Source organism: Thamnophis elegans, chromosome 6, assembly GCF_009769535.1.
Source record: "Thamnophis elegans isolate rThaEle1 chromosome 6, rThaEle1.pri, whole genome shotgun sequence".
Lineage (NCBI taxonomy): Eukaryota > Metazoa > Chordata > Lepidosauria > Squamata > Colubridae > Thamnophis > Thamnophis elegans.
The window spans coordinates 54,321,663-54,342,585 of NC_045546.1; the positions used below are offsets into that span (position 1 = coordinate 54,321,663).

Genomic DNA, 20,923 nt, shown 5'->3' on the forward strand with positions numbered 1-20,923 from the left:
TTTAGGCATGGGGTTTGTGCGACATTGATTTGCCCAATGAAGTCCCCTTTTGCAACAGGACAGACAGTTTTTGGCTTCAGTGGGCGAGAGCCTGCGGCAGCGGCCCCACCCCCGGGTGCACGGCACTGAGAGCGAAAATGGCCAGGCTTCCCACAATTAAAACAGTTGCCTGATTTAGGATTATTTCGGGAAGCTCCCTGAATGGCCATGGCCAAGGTTTCCATGTTAAAGGTGTTAGTGCCAACCACCCGACAAGCCTTCAGGTAGTCGGCAATGGTGGCATCAGGTTTGCTCACAAGAGGGTGCAGAACCTTTTTTTAATTAAAAATTTTTAATTTTTAATTTAAAACAAATACAACATCCTTCTTTACATGCTATAGAAAGTGTATCAGTTGGTTACAAATAGACTTTTGTGCATCTCTTCCACAGTCAACAAACATAATTCATGTTAACTCGAGCATTTTAACTCAAATATTCATACATGTCACCATCATCATATATCCATTTTCATTTGACTACAATTGTTATTTAAAAAAAAATAATTTTTGTTACTTAAACAACACATGCCCACACCAGTGGGAAAGGAAAAAATCAAAACACAGAGAAAACAAAAAGAACAAAAAACAAGGCAGGGAAAAAAAAAGAAAGAAAGAAAGAAAAACAAAAGAAAAACAAAGACAAAAAACAAAAACAAAAACAAAAAAAACCACAGGTATATATTATAAAAAAGTATATCAGCTGGTTACAACATGTTTTGGTGCATCTCTTCCATTAATTCATATTAATTCAAATATCTTAACTCAAATGTTTACCATATTGTTGTTATTAAAAAATAATAATAATAATAATTTTTGTTACTTAAACAACACATGCCCACACCAGTGGGAAAAGAAAAAATAAAATAAAAATAAAAAAACAAAGAAGACAAAAAGAACAAAAAACAAGGCGGGGGGGGAAAAGAAAAACAAAAGAAAAAAAAATGAAAAAAAACCAACAACACAGGTATATAATATAAAAAAAGTATATCAGCTGGTTACAACATGTTTTGGTGCATCTCTTCCATTAATTCATATTAATTCAAATATCTTAACTCAAATGTTTACCATATTGACATCATTATACCTCCACTTTTAGTTGACTACAGTTATTTAGACATCCTTCATCCTTAACTATGCCAAAGATTTAATCCATAACCACATGCTGACATTTCATTTACTTGTTTGTAAAATCCTCTATTAACATCAAATCCTCATATCCTGTTTTAGCTGAACATCCATAATATTTAATACCAAAAATTTCATCTTCCATGCAGTATAGTTTATTATCATTCTCCCTTCTTTATGTAATTATATCGTATATCGTAACATTTTCCCCATATTAGTTAACATTTAACTGTATATATTTTATTTTATTTTTTAATAGTGATAATTATTGTGATTAATAACCTTTGTATATGGTCCAAAAATATTTCCAACTTTCCCTTCTCATATCCAATTATTATTTATCATATCAACTCCACATTATATACATTACTATCAATATCAATTATTATCCAGCTATGTCTATTACAAATAAGAGTAATTAGATTTAGCTAATTTTGAATTGTATTCTTCCATCTATCAGCCTATGTCTCTCCAATAACAAAACCTCCTTAGTCCTATTGCCATTCGTGGAACAAGTTCACCAAACGTTTTTATAAGCAAGTCCAAACAGGAATATCTTCGCACCTTTTTGCTTGGGATGCTTCTGATGTAAAAATGTTGTCCTACGCTTGTTGCACTTTTCAGCTTGTCTTTAATTTTCAAGGGTGGTATCGAAAATTCTGCAAATGATGTTTCATAAAGTATAGATTCTTTAATGCTTCTCATTCCTCCTGCGCTCTGTCTTTTGAAATAAATCTTCTGTATGGCTGCCCCCCTTTCAAGCGTTGCATCTCTTTCTCCCTCCGAAGTAAATCAGACGCCCGGCGTGTCAGCAAGTTGAGAAACTTCATTTCTGACATTCTTCATTTGTATTTCAGGAACATTCAAACATTCAACGTTCTCACTTTTTTCTTCATATTTTAATGTTAAAAACAACAAATAGTCCAGCTTTTTTTCAAATCTTACATATGTGTCAAACAACTTTTGAAATGCGGAGAAAATCATTTGAAACGAATCATTTGAAGCATGGCGTATAGACGCCATGTTGTGACGCAGCTAGAAGCTTTAAGATATTTGCAAGTAAGAACACGCTGGGAGCTGTGCAATCTTATCTGATCTTAGACCAACACAGCCAAGTAATAAAAGTATCAAATTGTTAGAAGCCAAATTATAGTAAATTGGTTTGCAGCCCACTTAAGGAGAGTCAGAGGGAATGTTGAAGTAATCTTTCCTTTATCCACGTAAATAGCATTCAAACCATTTAAGAAATAGGGTAACCACCAGCCATAAACCCATTAAAAAAATCCCAATTCGCCGCTAGATTCTTCTGTTCTTTGGTTTCAATTAGCTTAAATTTTAATGCGGACCGTATCTCTTTGAGTAATAAAATCAGCTTACCAGTTGAAAACACTCCCACCATTCTTAGGGGCAACCTGCAGTTTCGGTTACCTTACAGCTAATCCAGAAGGAACTGGCAAAGGAGGTTAAATTCCAAGCCCCCCCAGAGACTTTGCGAACGTCTCTGAGGTCACTGGATCTCCTCCAACCTTTCACTGTCTCTCCGGGACAGCTTGGGTCCGAAACGACCCGTCCAATTTCCTTCGGAATAGGGGAATTTCAGGAATAGCCTAAAACTCCGTCTTCTCACTGCTAAGCCCTGCCTTCTTCTCAAGAGGGTGCAGAACCTTTTGACAATCTGAATTAGCATGTTCATAAGCCAATATCATGAGCAATTCATTTTGAGCATCAACATTTTCAATTTGACGTGTCAACGCCTTTTGCAGGTCATCAACAAAGTCAGAGTATGCCTGATTTGGGCCCTGTATAATTTTAGAAAAAGATTTTAGGGGGGCGGATGACATCTCATCCACCTTTTTCAGGGCTGCCATGGCTGCTTGAGAAATTATGGTAAAAGCAGCCGCTGGAGAGGTAACCTGCTGTTGAGCCGTGAGAAAGGCACCTGTGCCATACAAATGAGCATCGGTCACAAGAGCAGGTAAACCCCTGTGAATGGCTTTTTGAATTTGAATATTGAGACCACCAAATAGAATATTGGGAAGGGGTCATCAGCATACCACACAACAGTTTCCAGTCTTCTAAAGTCATAGTGTAAGTATTAGCTGTGGTTTCAAACAACCCTTGTGCATACGGAGAGGTGATCCCATACGAGGAGACAGCAGACTTAAGGTCCTGAGAACTTTGTAAGGGATGGGGACATAATTTGTACTATTTTGGCCCGGATTATTTGGGTCCGGAATCATTTCAATTGGAAAACAGGCAAAAGCATCCTCTAAAGGGATGTCCCCTTGTTGAAAACCTTCCCTTACAGCTGCAGCTATGGCACCCTCACGAAAGGGTGTCACAGAAGAAGCCAGTGGCGTTTCTGAATGCTGAGGAGCTTCAGGGGCTGAGGGTGACAGAGGCATGCACACAAGGGAGGAGGAAGCCTTGGATTCAGAGGGTGAATTTAGTGAAGAGGTTTCCAAATATGGCGGGGGGGTCTGGTCCCCCCATCATGGCTTTTTCATGAACTTTTAAACATTCCATGACGATCCGCCAAGTGGAAAGTATTTTCGGTGGTGCCCTTGGAGGGTCATGGAAATACTTTCCCCTCCCCCACCGGAAGCCTGCTGATTTCATTTTCCAGCAGGACATGGCACCAGCCTACATTGCCAAAAGCACCAAAACCTGGTTCAATGACCAAGAGGTTACTGTGCTTGATTGGCCAGCAAACTCACCTGTCCTGAACCCCAGAGAATCTATGGGGCATTGCCAAGAGAAAGAAGAGAGACATGAGAACGAACAATGCAGAAGAGCTCAAGGCCGCTATTGAAGCATCCTGGTTTTCCATAACACCTCAGCAGTGCCACAGGCTGATAGCTTCCACACGCCATGCCACATTGAGGCAGTAATTGCTGCAAAAGGGGCTCAAACCAAGTACTGAGTACATATGCATGCTTATACTTTTCAGAGGTCCGATATTGTTCTATGTACAATCCTTGTTTTATTAATTGCATGTAATATTCTAATTTTCTGAGATGGTGGATTTGGGGTTTTCATGAGCTGTAAGCCATAATCATCACAATTATGACAAATCACGGCTTGAACTATCTTGCTTTGCATGTAATGAATCTATCTTATACATTAGTTTCACCTTTTAAGTTGCATTACTGAAATAAATGAACTTTTGCACAATATTCTAATTTTTCGAGTTTCACCTGTATAATTTTCAGAATACCTAGTTCTATGTTCTATACTTAGTCACATATTACATATTTAATCAAGTAAAATTTATTTTATTTTTAGCTAAAAAACTAATTTGTATTAAACAAGCAGATTTTTCACTTCCCCACCTTTTCATATAACTATATTAATCTGGGAGATTTGATATTTTAAATGTGTACACTTTTTTATGACCTCTGTATTCTAGTAACACTGACAAAACTATGAGAAGTTCTTTTACCAAGTGCATTTAGGCACCAGGATTAAAAATCTTATTTTTCTTACTACCACTGCTGCTATTGCAAAACAATCTTACAATGACTGCCATTAGATCATCATTCAAAGCACAGTGATGCAAGGTACTTCCTCCCATTTTATATTCCAGATGAAAGGTAACCTGGAAGAGAGGGATATGGAAAGTATAGATAGGACAGGACTGAGGGAAACCTCAAATGCAAAAATAGAAAAATCTCCATCTATTAGTGACAATATGAATATATATTTAATTCTAGCAAAGGCCAAGATTAACAGCTTGCTGAAACATCTAAGATACTAGGAGCCAGCTTACAGTATAAGCAAGCAGCATACATTAAACAAAATAAACCTGAACCATATTAAAAAACTACTTTATGACCTATTATATTCTCTAAAAGCTATTTTGATACCTTTTAAAACCATCAAATAAAGAATATTGCATATACAGTAATAGGTTGTGTTTTCCTTAATATCACAGTTCACACAATTACTGTGTGATCTTCCTCATGTTCCATCAAGTTCACCATGTTAATGAGGATATATTTGATTTGGAAGGAGCAATAATAAAAAAAAACTCTCAATGAAAGCTGTTAACTAGTTAATTGAAAGAACAAAACAATGCATGGTCAACATTTGAAGGATTTAGAAGAAAAGCCGATAAAAAACCCACATAGAGTTGGTTAAGATCAATAGGGTTAAAGAAATTAAAGGCTTTATTTTAGTGGCTCAAGAATAGTTTTTGCCAACTAATTGCATGAAGGCAAAAATTAAACCTCTTACAAACAACAGCAATTATCACTTTTCTAGTAAAAAGAATAAAACAATTAACCACTTGATCAATTGCTGTATCAAAATTTCACAGACTGGCTATAAGTAGTATTATGACCGAGTTGCCAGAATTATTGGAAATTTTGCCAGACATTTGAATTTGAATACAATAAAAAGTACTGGGACCATCAAGTTGAGGATTGGGAAAATGAGTGGATTACGTTTTTATGGAACTTTTACATCCAAACAGATAAGACATCTTGTTCATAACATATCAGCAGATTGAACATTTGTGGAAAAATAAATCCATTGTTGTACCAATCGTGATTGGAGCCCTTGGAACAATACCTAAACGACTTCCTTGATACCTGGAAATATTGATCAGAACTGCCTGCATTCTTAAACGGTACTGTAGGAAGTTAGCACCCATCCCTCTCCTGGATGAATTAAATATTCTAGGAAATATTACGAAGGCAGATTATTTCCCTGGATGAGAAATGGAGAAACATTTTTTGGCAGGAAGCAGACTCACTCTTAATAGCCCCCACCCTCAATAGCCCACAGATGTCAGTACTTAAGAGATAGAGTTGGCTAGGTCTATTCATAAGCAAATACCCTCACCCAAGCTCCAACAAAGGTAGGATTAGCCCTCAGCCATAATAGGAATTGCCCAAAGCACCTTCATTACATCACCCAGCACGGTTCAACCAAGCTTGATTCAGAAAATCTACAAGGTTAGCTATGACCCCTACAGCAGTCAATAGCTTGCCACGGGAACAGGAAGCTAAAATTCAAAGCCCAAGAGTGGGTATAAAAATGTCTTTCACCCATGTGCTCGACTGCCCGGGACTTCAAACCATGTGGTCCTGTTCACCATTAAAACCATTTTCCAAGTAGTCTCCATGTTTCCAGTGTCTTTCTTTCCACTTGGAACTGAACCCAGATTGACATTTCTTCCAACAGTACCTTAATTGGGTATCATCAAAATACTGATACCAAACCAGCAGATGACTTGCCCAGTGGTTTCATGTGGATGTTGAAAACAAAGACAGAATAAAGTCCTGCAGTACCTCACCTGATTGATTGGAAAACAATCTCTCCCCACCAATCAACCCAGAATGAACATTAGTAAATATTATCAGGGAATATATGCCTTCACTTCTTTTATATTTTAATTTTTATCAACAAAATCAATATATTAAATTGAAAAGTAACAAATGTATTTCATAAATTTGGCCTAGTGGGTCCTGCCTTAGGCATTAAAGCCAGTTGGGTGACTTTGGGCCAGTCACCCCAAGCCAACCCATCTCACAGGGTTGTTATGGGGAAACAGAAAACAGGAGGAGGAATGTATGTTGGATATGTTCACCACCTTTAGTTATTTGTAAATAAAGACAGCATACAAATAAATGCATTAAAAATAAAAGGGCAGAGGATGAGATCTTTGCCCTGGTTTTTTTCCTAGAACAGGGCTGTCAAACTTCTAGCCCGCGTACCAGATACATAACATGCTGGCCACGCCCAGTTTAGCGAAGGAAAGGTCCTGATACGTCACGCCGCTGTGACATGTGTTTGACACCCCTATCCTAGAAGTTAAAGCTTTTCTGGTGACTCTATTCCTATAAATGAGAACAGAGTTTTCACTACCACTCCTCTTACTAATTGCAGATGTCAAAATCATCCATATAATTCACTATAAAGACTACTAAAAGTAGTAAAAGCAAACATTTGTGATCTCGTATTAACAGAAATAAACTTTAATGGTAGCAATTTACAGACTTTGGGAAAAACAATTACTATATAACTCTCCAATTATTGGAATTAAAACAAGACATAATTTAATTTCGTAAACTATTACATAAAAGTTGATTTAGAATCAAGTTGAAACTGTAAAATTGTAAATATTTTATTAGATCATAGGATGAATCACATAAAGTATTCATATCATTTTTTCTTTCAATAATTCAATGTAAATTCCATGTTATCGCAATTTCTTTTATAACCCATTCAAATTCAAAAAGTACTATATTTTTCGAACTATAAGACACACCTAAATTTACAGGAGGAAAACAAGAAAAAAATAGTTGTTAGCCTGTGTGTGTTGAGTTTTCGCCCTCAGCCCCCAAAAGCACTCTGCAATGCTCCACATGGCGCGTTTGCACCAAAGCGTGCCCATTTTTGGCCTGCAGAGTGCTTATGGGGGATGGGAAGGCAAAAATGCAATGTGCAGAGGGCTTGGGAGCCCAAAAATGGGCCGTGTGAAGCACTGCAGAGTGCTTTTGGGGACTGGTATTCATCCCTATTCGGTCTATAAGATGCACCTAAATTTTCACCCACTTTTTTTGGGGCAGCGGCGGAAAGATGCATCTTGTACTCTGAAAAATATGGTACCAGTGTCTCAAATACTGCCATGTCAAGTCGTATCGTTAAACAGAAAATTTATATAGCACACACACTACACACCCAGATCCCAAATCTTTCACAATGTATTAGAAAACTTGAAAAAATAAACTACAGCTGTACTACAAAAAAATAACTCTGTCATAGATTAACTAGAAAGTGAGATCAACCATCAAGGAATCAAAGATGAGAGCTGTGAATTCCCCCCACTTACTTTCCTTGAGGTAAAGCTTCTCTTAATAAGTTTCTTGAACTATCTTTCAATCTACAGAAGGAATAAGCAACTTATTTCCTACTAGCATATATTTAAGCATTGTTTTCAATTAAGAGCTAGAAATTTAAAGAAGCAATCCTGTATTCATTAAAATAAAAGTCCTACATAGAAGATATATTGTAATTTGCCCACCCTGGGCTTCTGGAATGTTAAACCTACAATCCTATGTATGTTTACTGAATTAAGTGCCTCTAAATGGACATCCAGAAGATTGCACTGTAAAGTAGTAAAAAATTGAAAATATTCCTTCATCTAACATTCCATTTAATTACTGGTTGTACAGAGAACATATAACCAGTACATGATTATAATTTCATTAAAACAAGGCATATACAGTCAATTACATTAAAAGAGATATGGGGAAAGATCCTATTTTAAAAATGTATTTGCTAAAATCACTAAAAAAACTTGCATTTAAAAATAGTTGATAAAAATATTCCTCTGGATTGTACAAGGCAGCGGTGAGAGAACCACTGATTAAAGACTGTTACTCAGATTTTTCTTCTTTTTCTCCTGGTGTATCAGATACTGGGTCCTAAAAAAAGAGAAAACTTAGTAGTAGTAATAATTTATTTCCAAGTTCAAACTTAAAAACATACCAAATTTGATATATAGGCCAAAAAAACTTTTATGTCAGGATCCAAGATGTATTAATTCATTTCAATCAGTTTAAAATTTCTGCTTCAGTGTAGCCATTATACATTAACATGTTCAATCCACAAGAGGAAAATATTTGGAATAAAGTATGAAACACAATGAACTAAACAATGAGCATGCATTCTGAATTTAGAAGATTTAAGGTATACAATACTCTTCCATAACTAAGAGCTACAGTGAGAGTTATATCACATCTGCATTTTCTGCAATTCTATTTTTATTAAGGAAACCTAGCAATTACTGAATAATTAAGCTAGAGAACTTTACTTCATTACACTCAAACATAAAAAGGATACATGGTTGAAATTTGATGAATTAATTTATATGCTCTGAATATTCAGGCTGAAAACTGTTTTGTTCTCTGTGTTCTTAAATAGGAATATTTATAGTGGACATTAAGTCAAATCTATTTTTTCCATTATTTTATGGAAAGGAAACAGCAAATGGAGGACTAGTTTACCAAACCTGAGAACAAGACTCCACTTTTTGAATCCAGAATAAAAGTTGAACTCCAGTGCATTTTCAACCCTTGAACTCTGTTCTCTTTTTCTTTCTGCCCTTTCTTTCACCCCATAATTTTTTTAAGTGTCCTCACATAAATCCAAACAAGCTGCAAGGGTCTGGTAGGAAGCATCTACATACAGTTCTTTACTGAGGTGAAATGAAATCTACCTTTCGAAACAAATTAACTTAAAAGAAACTCCAGATATCTATGAAGGTTTGATAGAATTACCTCCTCACTTTTTGTTTCTCCATTTTCTGCAGGCAAGCTATCCTTTATTTCTTTTTTGTTATTATCTTCAGTTTGTTTCTCTTTCAGTCCTTTTTTCCCTTTTGTTGAAGCTCTCTTTTCCTCAGATTTAACCTATAGTAATTCAGAATAGATAATTCATAAAAGCAATTGTCAACCATTGATTGGTAACTTTATTTCTAAACCACTGGGCAAAGTATACAATAAATTACCCAAATAAAACTATTCTTATAAGTAACTTACAAAAAAGTAGTCCTGATTCACAGTAAGAATTGAGCTCTAAATTTCAACTGCTAAGTAGGGGAGTTGTTAGTAAGTTTTGCCAATTACATTTTTTTTGCTAGTCATTAAGTGAATCACTCTAGATGTTGTGAATCATGGGGTCATTAAGCAAATCTGGCTTCCCCCATTGATTTTGCTTGTCAGAAGTCTTCTGGGAAGGTTACAAATGATGATCATGTTACCCTAGGACAGTGCAGACAAACATACATTCCAGTTGCCAAGCAGCCAAATTTTGATTATGTCACCATGGGGTTACTATTATAACTGTGAATATGTGTCATGCCACTTTTTTCAGTTCCATTGTAACAATCACTAAACAAATGGTTGTAAGTCAAGGACAACCTGTATACTACAGTGTTAAATTTCCGTTGAAAATAGGTTTGCAATTTATAAAGTTTTACAAAACTAAGTCATCAGATGGTAAATTATAATAGAGAGACTACGGTAGTTAAAGTGCATATTTTAAAATCAACAGCCAGCTTCCAAAGCAGAGTTTAAGTAATCTAATAGACTTCCTATAAAAAATAAATCCTTACCTTTGAAGTGGGCTTTTTTGGTTTTGTCTCGACTTTTGCAATGGCAGGTTTCTGAAAGGAACACAAGTACTTATTTATTATGCCTCCCTCTTTCTACAAATTACAGTAGTAAATCAACCGAAATTTCTACTCACAGCCGATAATCGTGCGGACCGCCTCTTCGGCTGTTTCAAAAGAGGACAAAATCCTGAAGTTAATAGCCCGCTCAGTACTACCTATATAATCTTTTTCCCTCCGTTTTTTTATTATTCCAGCTACGCAACAGACACTTACCTCTTCTTCAGCAGGATTCACCTGTAACGAAAGTTAATAGTATTAAAAACCGCGCGGGAGGTGACATCGCATGCGCATAACGGGCTGAAACCATACCAGGAGCTGTGACCTCACGGCGCACACGCCCCCTTTCCCACAGCCGTATCGGGATCTCTAGGCTGAGGCCGAGTTGCGCCAAAGGCCGCGCAAAATTTAAGAGTCGGGAGTGCGCTCGAAGCTCTCGGAATGCTATCAGACCTCCTAATTACTTCGAAGGGAGGCCCACACGCGGCCAGTAATAATCGCCACGTCCCTCACCCCCTCTTGGCTCCCTCGGTGAGCACCGAAATACTGGGCCTCACGCCGAAGTCGCCACAGAAAACTATTCCAATTGTAAAAGAGAACGCCCTCCCGGTCTTATTTTTTTAAATAAAATTTCTCAATCATAAAGAAACGGCAAGATAAGGCAACGACGAGAAAGAGATTTTGCGTCCTTGACGCACGTTAGTGTGCGCGCGCGCGCGCCTGTCGCCAACCTTTCTCTTCGGCATGGCTGAGTAAGCTGCCCTCGCCTTTTCTTGTGCGTTATATTTTTTGCCCTTAGCGTCAGGCCGTGCGGGTGCTTGTTCTTACAACCGGAGCGGTGACGACTGCTAGTTCTTACTCCAGCCTACGGGAGTCGGATTCTCACTGCTGCGCACAAACTGTCTCTTGCCTGCTGATTCCCCCCCCCCCCCCACATCCCAGCAGCGCCAGCGGCACTGCAACAAGATCCAGCCGGATTGAAAGGAAAGGGAGGGAGTGCGCGCGCTCTCCTTAGCGCCGCCCTCTCTTGACTGAGCGCGCTCCTTCCCATTGGCCGCCTGACTTGTAGGACAGCTAATACACCTCAACACTCGGCCCCATCTGCAAGCCCAGATTTGTCCCTTTGAATTTGGTCTACCTCGGAGACACGGATGCCTTCTAGGCGGATCTAACCATGGGGCCCCGCCCACTTCCCACACGTCACAGTGGAAGTGTGACAGATGGCCGCCGCATCTGCGCAGTATTGTTGAACGGCTCCTGTGAGGCACCGTCGCTCCGCAAAGATGCGCGCCTGCGCATTTTTGATAAGTGGGCGCCCGCCTCAAGTGTTTGTCAGCTCGCGAAATTATTTATCCTGAGAACAGCGTTTCTCTTTCTCCTTTTTCTTTGCACATCTCTAACCCAAGACATGACTGAACTACGTATTGAGGCGAAACATTTGACGACGGAGGGTGGCGCATGGCTTCTCGTCCTGAGCTCCGTGTTCTTATGCAACCTCCTCAAAATCCTTCTACCTTCCTGTTCTTCCATTGTAAGTGTCAACGGCCCATCGGGTTTCCATGGCAACCGCATCTTTGACCTTTTATTTCTCAGTAGAAGAGAAACTATTGAATTGTCCCCTGGGGATGGAAGAGAGATGCAGGAGAGGAAACATTCTAAGGTCGCCTCCTATCCCATTTTTATGTTCTCCTTATATTTAGTGTAGCAACACTTTCCAATCTAGTATTCTTCTGCAAGTCCAAGATTTGCTAGCTTGCATGGATACAGCAAGTTATAGTCCCAACACATGTTCTTTCAGAGATGTTTTCTTGCCAGATTTCTGAATGCCTTCAACAGTGACAGAGCTTCTAATGTACTGCTTTCACTGGAAAAGTTCTTTAGAATTCTGGGACACATTCCAAGATGTATCTTGAAAATAACGTGTTGAGCTGTATAATACAGTTAAAAATGGAAATGCTGTGTGACACTTTGTATTTATTCATAAAATGGTTTGTGATCATTTTGTGTCATTAAATGCTTTATAACATTTTCCAGATTTCAGTTCCACAGGAATCATGGTTCCATGTTATGTCAGTTAGCCCATTTGAGGTATTTTGGCTCAAATATGGTTGCCCTATGATGCACTGCTTTGCCCAGTTAAAAGATACACTCCGTTTTAGTATATAGATTCAAAAGGAAATATCCATTGGATTGTGGTGTCAAAACTGAATAATCATTTGAAGTTTTTAAATGTATACCTATAGTAGATAGAAGAAACTAGATTTGCTATGGAGGCCCTCCTTATGTAAGAATAAAATTAAGGCACTCCTCAAAGATAGCTTGTCTAACTTTTCTGCATTTGACAAAAAAATAATTGCAAAACGGAATCAGGATTCCTAATTAGAACCACATGTGAATTTCTCTTAGTGTTAGAAAGTTGTCTTTCTAATATTTTATTGGATTCTGCCTTTCTGTAATTTTTATTTATTGTCATTTCAAAATTGTAGGCAATTTTATTTCCAAAAGCTCCAAGCGGCTTATAAAATATTTTACAAAATAGGATTAAATACTGTTAGAAAAGCAACAATAAGCCATGTGATGTACCAACATTTGGGATAATATGTTTTCTGTTGTTCTGGAGTGCTTTCCTAAAGAACCATGTAAACAAGTCTCCAAAAATGTAATAGGTAGAATGTGGTCCTGTAGCAAGCTTTCGCTTCCAGATTTCACCAGATGAGGTGATTCAGCTTGGAAGAGGAGTTTTACAGTTCAAGTGTGATGAAATTCTAATTCTGCAAATAACCATTTTTTCCAAATATTGAAGACAAAGAACAGAAAAATATTTGTTATGAATGTTGTGATTATTTTATGTAATAACCCTATGTTAGATACTCATTTATAATTATGAAATAAGACTAAATAGACTTTTAGACTTCCTTTTCTCTTTATCAGATATCTAGATTGCTACAAAAGGATGCTGAGCAGGAATCTGAAATGCGATCTGATATTCAGAGCATGAAGCAAGAACTTTCTACCATTAGTATGATGGATGAATTTGCCAGATATGCTCGTTTAGAAAGGAAAATTAATAAAATGACTGATAAACTTAAAACACATGGTACAGTTTTGGTAACTATATTTGCATAACGTCAGTTCATTGTTGCCAGCTTTTTTCAAAAGTGTTGCTAATCTTATGACTTCATAGCTATAAGATAAAATGTGGCAATATTGAAATACATTTTGTGGGGATTAAGCAATATTCTGGCTCATTTTATATTCTTATGTGAACACTTTAGCTTTTTAAAGAAATTAAAACTTATATGTGCACTTTTAATTCAAATAAACTGTAGATTTATTCTTTAAAAATAATGCAATTTTTCATTTAATTAATTGGAATTGTTGAAAGGTTTTTTCTTTATAAGTTTTTGCGTGTATGTTCACTCCAAAATTCAATTTATTTCATTTGTAACATTCTTCAATACAGGTTATCAAAACAGCATAGTTTTTTAAAAAAATCTGATTTTGGTATGACATTTCTAGAGTTGCTGAATTATTAGAAAAATGTTTTAATAATATTCAAATGTGTGTGTGTGTATGTATGTATATGCTAGTCTTGTATTCGGGGTTTTCCTGTTTGAGATTGAGATTGTCTTGGCAATGTTTCGGCGAGGTCTCATTCGCCATCTTCAGGCTGGTTTTTTCCGCTTAAAGCGTAGTCGGAGCTGCTGTCTTTCTATAAATCTTGGTGGGGGTGTGTGGAGTGCTGGCTTTGTTTCAGTAAGTGGATTGATTGGATGTGTGGTTGTATCATGATTGGTTGATTGGTGCTGGCTGTGTGTACGTTGTTTTGTGTTGTAACAGCCTGGGTGGTGAGTGGGGCTCCAATGCAGTAAGAAAAAAAGAAAAAGCTACTTCCCTTTTCCAGCACTTTAAAGCTACAGGACATGAAATTAATTTTGAAGGAACCAAGTTAATCTCCAAAATTGAGCACTTCAACAAGAGAATAATTATGGAAGCTATCGAAATAGAGAAACACCCCCACAACATAAATAAACGTGATGATACCTCTCGCCTACAAGACATCTGGAAACTAGCCAGCACTCCACACACACCCCTACCAAGATTTATAGAAAGACAGCAGCTCCGATCACACTTTAAGCTGAAAACACCAGCCTGAGGATGGCGACTGACACCTCGCCGAAACGTTGCCAAGACAATCTCAATTTTACACGGGAAAAGACCCGAATACAAGACCAGCATACACACACACACACACACACACACACACACACACACATACATACACACACACAAATGTATGTATATAGGTAGTCCTTGACTTACAGCCACCAGTCATCCTAAAATTTATGTTGGTAAACAAGATAGTTGGTAAGTGCATTTTGCCCTATTTTATGACCTTTCTTGGCACAGGTGCTAAGTGAATCACTGCTGCTGTTAAGTTAGTAACATGGTTGCTAAGTGAATCTGGTTTCCCCATTGACTTTGGTTGTCAGAAGGTTGCTAAAGGTCACCACATGACCCCAGGACACTGCAACTATCATAAATGAGTCACTTCTGCTACAATAGTCGCAAATGTGAAAAATGGTCATAAATCACTATTTTCAGTGCTGCTGTAAGTTCGAACAGTCACTAAACAAATGGTTTTAAGTCAAGGATTACCTATAGACACACATCTGCGTGTCTATATATACACATACATGCAGTATTCTATTGAAAAAAAAGGAAAGTGAAATAAATTAGATATAAATAAGTAAAATCAAGTAAACAGGGATGAAATAAAATTGCCATAAAACTATTAACTTGTTTATATAAATCACACATTGTTTTCTATTAACAGTGAAAACACGAACTGCTCAACTAGCCAAAATAAAGTGGGTAATAAATATTGTGTTCTACATTTTGCAAGTAAGTAAATTTGAATTATGTAGACTAAGATACATGCTGTAAAAATAAATTATCTATAAAGTAGCTTAAAAGAATTAATTAGTAATAAAAATAACCGCATAGAAAGTAAGATTAGAACTTCTTTCCATATGTCTGTCTCTCTGTTAGTGTTAGCTTTGTATATGAATGTTACTGTTTCATACAAGAGCCATTCATTTGTCTGAATAATTGCAATTTACAATCAGACAAGTTTTGTTAATTAATCATATGATTTTTCCTTTTTCCTACCTTTCTTTTGAGCAATTAATCATATAATGTTGCGTTCAGTGATGTGCACTCTGATATAGCTGGGAAAGAATGCCTCAGTCCCTTTCCTTAAACTGCAGAGCCAAATCAAGAGAGAGGCAAAAAGTAATAGTGTTTCTGATGTTTTTTAAAATAAAAATATTATATGAAGTAGAGCGCCCTGGATTCATGCAAGTGTAATTTTCACAATATAGTAGTTATATCACAGTAAGTTTCAGAAATATATACTATAGTTAGTGTAGTAAAAATGTAATGACTTTGTTTGTACCTTTCACATATATCTGAATATTTTCTTTAATTTCAGGGTGCCTTAATGATATCATTAATTTGGAAATATTATTCTGAACCAGTTACTGTGCTTCCAAGAAAATGGCTAGCCCCTTTGGAACGTATAGTAGCTTTTCCAACAGGAGTGGCAGGTAAGCCATATAAAATACTTCCTGCTCTTTTGTATGAATCTAATACTTATTTTTTTTTATTTTAAATGCATAACTCTATGTGGGTTTTCTTCAGAAACTTTGACCCATAATCTATATACCTGTATCTGTATTCTATAGATGTATATTTAACAAACAGAAGCACACGTTAATAAATTTTTCATGATTAATTTTTCAGAGCTGAAAATGTTCCAAATCTAATGACTATCTGCCTGTTATTGTAAATAATATGGGGCTAAATAAATCAGTGTTTCAATTCTAAGAGTTGTTTGTGTCTAACAATATGCCTATAAGATAGAGCTACCATTTTCATACCAAAGCAAGGGAGGCTGTTGCTCAGTGGCTAAGACGCTGAGCTTGTAGATCAGAAGGTCGGCAGTTCAACAGTTCGAATCCCTAATGCTTTGTAACAGGGTGAGCTCCTGTTATTTGTCCCAGCTTCTGCCAACCTAGCAGTTCGAAAGCATGTAAAAAATGCAAGTAGAAAAACAGGGACCACTTTGGTGGGAAGGTAACAGCCCTCCGTGCGCCCTCTGTGTTTAATCATGCAGGCCACATGACCATGGAGAAGTCTTTGGACAGCGTTGGCTCTTTGGCTTACAAACGGAGATGAGCACTGCCCCTAGAGCTGGAAGCAACTAGCGTACATGTGTGGGGGAACCTTTACCATGGGTTATATATTTAAGTGAAAACTGTGTATTAAAGAGCCATAATTGTGGCTAAATATTTAAGATTAGGAATGTATTTCACCTATTAATCATATTACTGTATATTTGGTTTATTCCTTTAATGCATTTGAATAGTTCTCATTGGGAACCAGTTATATATTCCTTTAAAATGAAAAATATGCTAAAAGCAGTATGTTGAGCAATTCCTATTCTAATGAAAATTACAGTAAAGCAGTTAATTTTGGGCTATGGCCAATGTACATAAAATCTCCAGATTTTACATATTACTTATCACCTAAATCAATAATTACTTTTTCCCCCCTAAACTCTCAAGGGCAGATTTAAGTATTTATTCATTTTTGCTATGCAAATATTTTTAATACATATGCCTGAACTACTGATTCTTGGTATTTACAACATACCTTTTTATCTTTTTAGGTGGTGTTGGAATTACATGTTGGTTGGTTGTTTGCAACAAAGTTGTTGCCATTATGCTACACCCATTCAGTTAAGAAAGAAACAAATTTCACTTTCAGCAATTTAGACCTCCCTGTCTTTATATCAGTATTCTGCTATGGTAGGACATAAAGCCCAAGAACATGAAAGACTAAAAGGGTGCAGCTTTAAAAAAATAAAAAAACAAATATTCAATAATTGAAATACAATCTACAATGACTTTTGTTATATAGTTATTTCCCTTCATTTTTAGATGTGTAGAATATATGCTGAATATGAACTATTACTGTGTTCGATGTTATATTTTTATTTCTATTCTCATCTGTTATTTCTTGTACAGATGCAAAAGAAAAATAGTCATAAGCATTTCAGGAAATCGAGTACTTCAAAATAATCATAGAATCATAGGAGAACAGGGTTGGGAGGAACATTGGAGGTCTTCTAGTCCAACTCCCTCCAGGAAATCCTATAGCCTCTCAAGCCAAATGGTTGTCCAAGCTCTTTTTGAAAACCTTCAGTGATGAAGCACTCATAGTTTCTCCTTAGTTGTAAGCTGGATCTCTCTTTAGTAATTTTCCATTTGTTACTTCTTGTCCTTCCCTTAGATGCTTTGGAGAATAGGTCAACCATGTCTTCTCTGTGATAACTCAAATATTGGGAAATTGCTATTATGTCACCTCTAGTCCTTCTCTTTGCTATACTAGACATGCCTGGTTCCCTCAACCATTCATCATATGCTTTACCACCAGCGGTCCAATCATCTTAGTCACTATTCTCTGCACTCTTTTTAGAGTCTCAACATCTTTTTTGTATTGTGCAAAAGTGCAATTACATTGTATAAAATAGCCAATCATAATTGCTTTAATAGCATTCCAGACAGTCATTGAATTTGTCCATTTACCCAGATTATTATCAAAACATTAATTTCTTTTTATAATCCTTTACAATCTCCTTTTGTGAAAAATTTATTTAATCTCTACAGTTCAAATTCTTAGATGTGGCATATGCCAAATGATAATAAAAATAAATTAAGGATTCAGGGAAATCTTATTTAGAGGGAGAAATTGATAGGCATAAGTCAGAAAACATCTTTTTTAAAAATCCTTTAATATTTATATTTAAAGAATGTGAAAAAGTACACAAAATAGAGTTTTTGTGATGCTAATAATAACTATACAAACTAATATCTAATATGTTAGTTCTAATACTATCCACTATCATCATTCTAATATTATCTAATATCTAGCATGTAATTTCTACTACTTCTAATATCTATACTCATGCTTTAGAACATTTTTTCAATAATTAAAAATACTGGGTATGGGGTGAAAAAGCAAAACAATTAAGATTGCCTGAGAAGGCAATTTTCTGAAAAACATGTTTATGGGCTTGACTGGAATCATCACACTGCAAGCCATCATTTCTGTATCAAACCTCATCATAGGTTTTTTACTCTACAACACTCCCCCCCCCACATTACCCTCAATGCTTAAATTAGCTTTTGGACCACTGTTATTTAAGATGTGGTTTGGACCAAACAGCCTTTCTTTTCTGGAGGTATGTTGGGACCATTTTCTTCATTGGCAGTTGAAGGGGTGTCTTTTTGACTATCCTTGGGAAGTTTGGCAACTGAGGCTGTTATTTCACCCTGTTGCCATTTCTTTGGTCTTCTACTCATGGTATTTGGGTTGATTAAGAGACCTGTTGAAGGATATCCCTGATGCAAAATTTCAATAGCCTCTGAAAATGCTGTACATACTGTTTTTTTACATGTAGGTGGTGTTCTATGTATTACTGTTGTTAATTTGGCTCAAACAGCTTCTTTGGCCTCTTTGTCTTCTTCATTTTAATGTTTTTCAACTGCAACATCTTCCAAATTATTATTTTTTGGCTGAATATGATGTTTAGGAAGACATGATTGTTCTGTCTTTAATTCAGTGGTTCTCAACCTGTGGGTTGGGACCCCTTTGGGGGTTGAACGACCCTTCCACAGGGGTCGCCTAAGACCATCAGAAAATACATATTTTTGATGGTCTTAGGAACCGAGACATCAATTTTATGGTTGGTGGTCACCACAACATGAGGAACTGTATTCAAGGGTCACGGCATTGGAAAGGTTCACTGCTTTAATTGATCGAACTCTTCTTTCAATAAGTCTAGTCCTTTGCCTTTTTCTCCTGTTCTTCTGATTTGACTGGAATTGGGTGTTGGTACATACCTGATACACCTGTTCTCAGGGCGGTGGAGCCATCATCCAGGCATGGGGATGACTCCGTCAGGATCCAATACGACTGGGTCTACAAGTATTAAAGCCATGCCCACGAAGCTCCTCCCCAGAAATAGACGAAGGAGTGACTTGTAGACCGCTGTGTAAGCAATCTGAAATGATAGAGATTATCTCTCCCCAAGGAATATAAGAAAGATTAATAAATTAAAGGAACAGGGTGGGGCTGGATGATGTCTCCACCGCCCTAAGAACTGGCGTATCAGGTATGTACCAACATCCATTCTCCAGTAGGTGGAGACATCATCCAGGCATGGGACATACCAAAGCCCACAGTCCCATTGGGAGGGAAAGAAGAAAGAAAACTTAAGTGACAACGACATGCTGTAGCACACGCCGTCCGAAGGAAGCATCAGCTGAGGTGTATCTATCTAGCTTGTAGTATCGAATGGAGAAATTGAAGTCCATGTAGCTGCTTGGCAAATTTCCTCCAATGAAGCTTGAGTTTCCCAGGCCGCAGAGGTGGCTGCGCTGCGTGTAGAGTGCGTCGTGATATGCGGAGGCACAGGCAGCGAGAGAGAGAGAGTGGAATACGCCCTAGAGATAGCTGTGTGCACCCAGCAACCAATGTCCAAAGAAGAGGCTTTGGAACCACTCTTATCTCCGGGTTGGAACTTGACTTGACTCAGAACGCCTGAAAGAATATATACTGTTCCTCGGTATCCCCAGCAGGCGGCTGAGAGATGCTTGCAGAAGTCTCCCCCTGGGCCTGGGTGGAACGACCCTTCTTAGGTCTGCTGGAAGAGGAGCAATGAGGAGTGGCAGCAGCAGGAGTTCGATGCTGAAGGCCTGCAGTGATGCCCCGCTCAATGGCAGCTGCTATGATGTCAGCCATATCATCAGGATTAATGGTGACAGCCCTGGGGGCAGGGGAACCCACATTAATATCAGGGGTGATGCTGCCATCCCTTTCAGAATCTGATTCCCCCTGAAATCCAATCCCGTCCTCAGGGTTCAAGGGAGAAGCTAGGGGGGAAACATCCCCATCAGTATCAGTGGAGAGGTCCTCCATAGGGTTGAAATTAATTGGAGAAGCCCTGGGCAGAAGGACAGTAGTAGAGCAATGATTGGTCTTAGAAGTGGCCTTCCATGGTGCAGGATCAGGGCCCTTATCGGTAGTTGCACCAGGACAGGGAATTTCCTAGGTCTCCTGTGGGAGAGTAGACTTAGAGGCCTTAGAAGGCCTGGTAGAAAAAGGCTTTGAATGGCCTTTTTTCCCCCTTAGGCTCAGAGTGACTGGAGCTGATGGGGCAACAGAGCTGAGCAAATCCCACCCCTCCTCTCAGAAAGGGTTCCGTTACTTGCCATTACTCACGATTACTGGTTTAGCTGAAGAGATGTTGTAAAGCGATGCAGCAGGCTTCCCACCCAAACAAAATGGCCGTCACTTTTTTTCACACCCAAAACTCAGAGAGTAGACCGGGCCCTGAGAAAGGGCTAAGATGGTGAGCTGACCAAGCAGCCTATCGCCCGGCAGTTTTGCTGCCTGTTAAGTGCTCTGGCCCAAGGAGAGGCCACAGGAGCCGAAAGAGAGGCTGTCGAGG

At 37.8% G+C, this 20,923-nt stretch overlaps 2 protein-coding genes across 3 annotated transcripts; one reads left to right on the forward strand and one right to left on the reverse strand.

Annotated features, from left to right (window-relative positions):
* Nucleotides 1-7,128: 7,128 nt before the first annotated feature.
* Nucleotides 7,129-11,458, reverse strand: HMGN1 (high mobility group nucleosome binding domain 1). Of its 2 annotated transcripts, none has more exons than XM_032219342.1 (6): nt 11,076-11,458; nt 10,561-10,581; nt 10,422-10,451; nt 10,288-10,338; nt 9,460-9,583; nt 7,129-8,596 (listed from the first exon to the last, which is right to left on the reverse strand). In XM_032219342.1, the coding sequence occupies exons 1-6, from the start codon at nt 11,088-11,090 to the stop codon at nt 8,583-8,585; spliced, it is 255 nt and encodes an 84-aa protein (XP_032075233.1). In that variant the 5' UTR covers nt 11,091-11,458; the 3' UTR covers nt 7,129-8,582. The 2 variants fall into 2 exon arrangements, with proteins under 2 accessions (XP_032075233.1, XP_032075232.1); XM_032219341.1 differs by having other exon boundaries at nt 9,452-9,583; nt 11,076-11,456.
* A 79-nt stretch (nt 11,459-11,537) lies between these two features.
* GET1 (guided entry of tail-anchored proteins factor 1) lies at nt 11,538-17,308 on the forward strand. The gene is made up of 5 exons (XM_032219340.1): nt 11,538-11,875; nt 13,276-13,441; nt 15,182-15,249; nt 15,839-15,953; nt 17,078-17,308. The coding sequence occupies exons 1-5, from the start codon at nt 11,753-11,755 to the stop codon at nt 17,149-17,151; spliced, it is 546 nt and encodes a 181-aa protein (XP_032075231.1). The 5' UTR covers nt 11,538-11,752; the 3' UTR covers nt 17,152-17,308.
* Nucleotides 17,309-20,923: the final 3,615 nt, after the last annotated feature.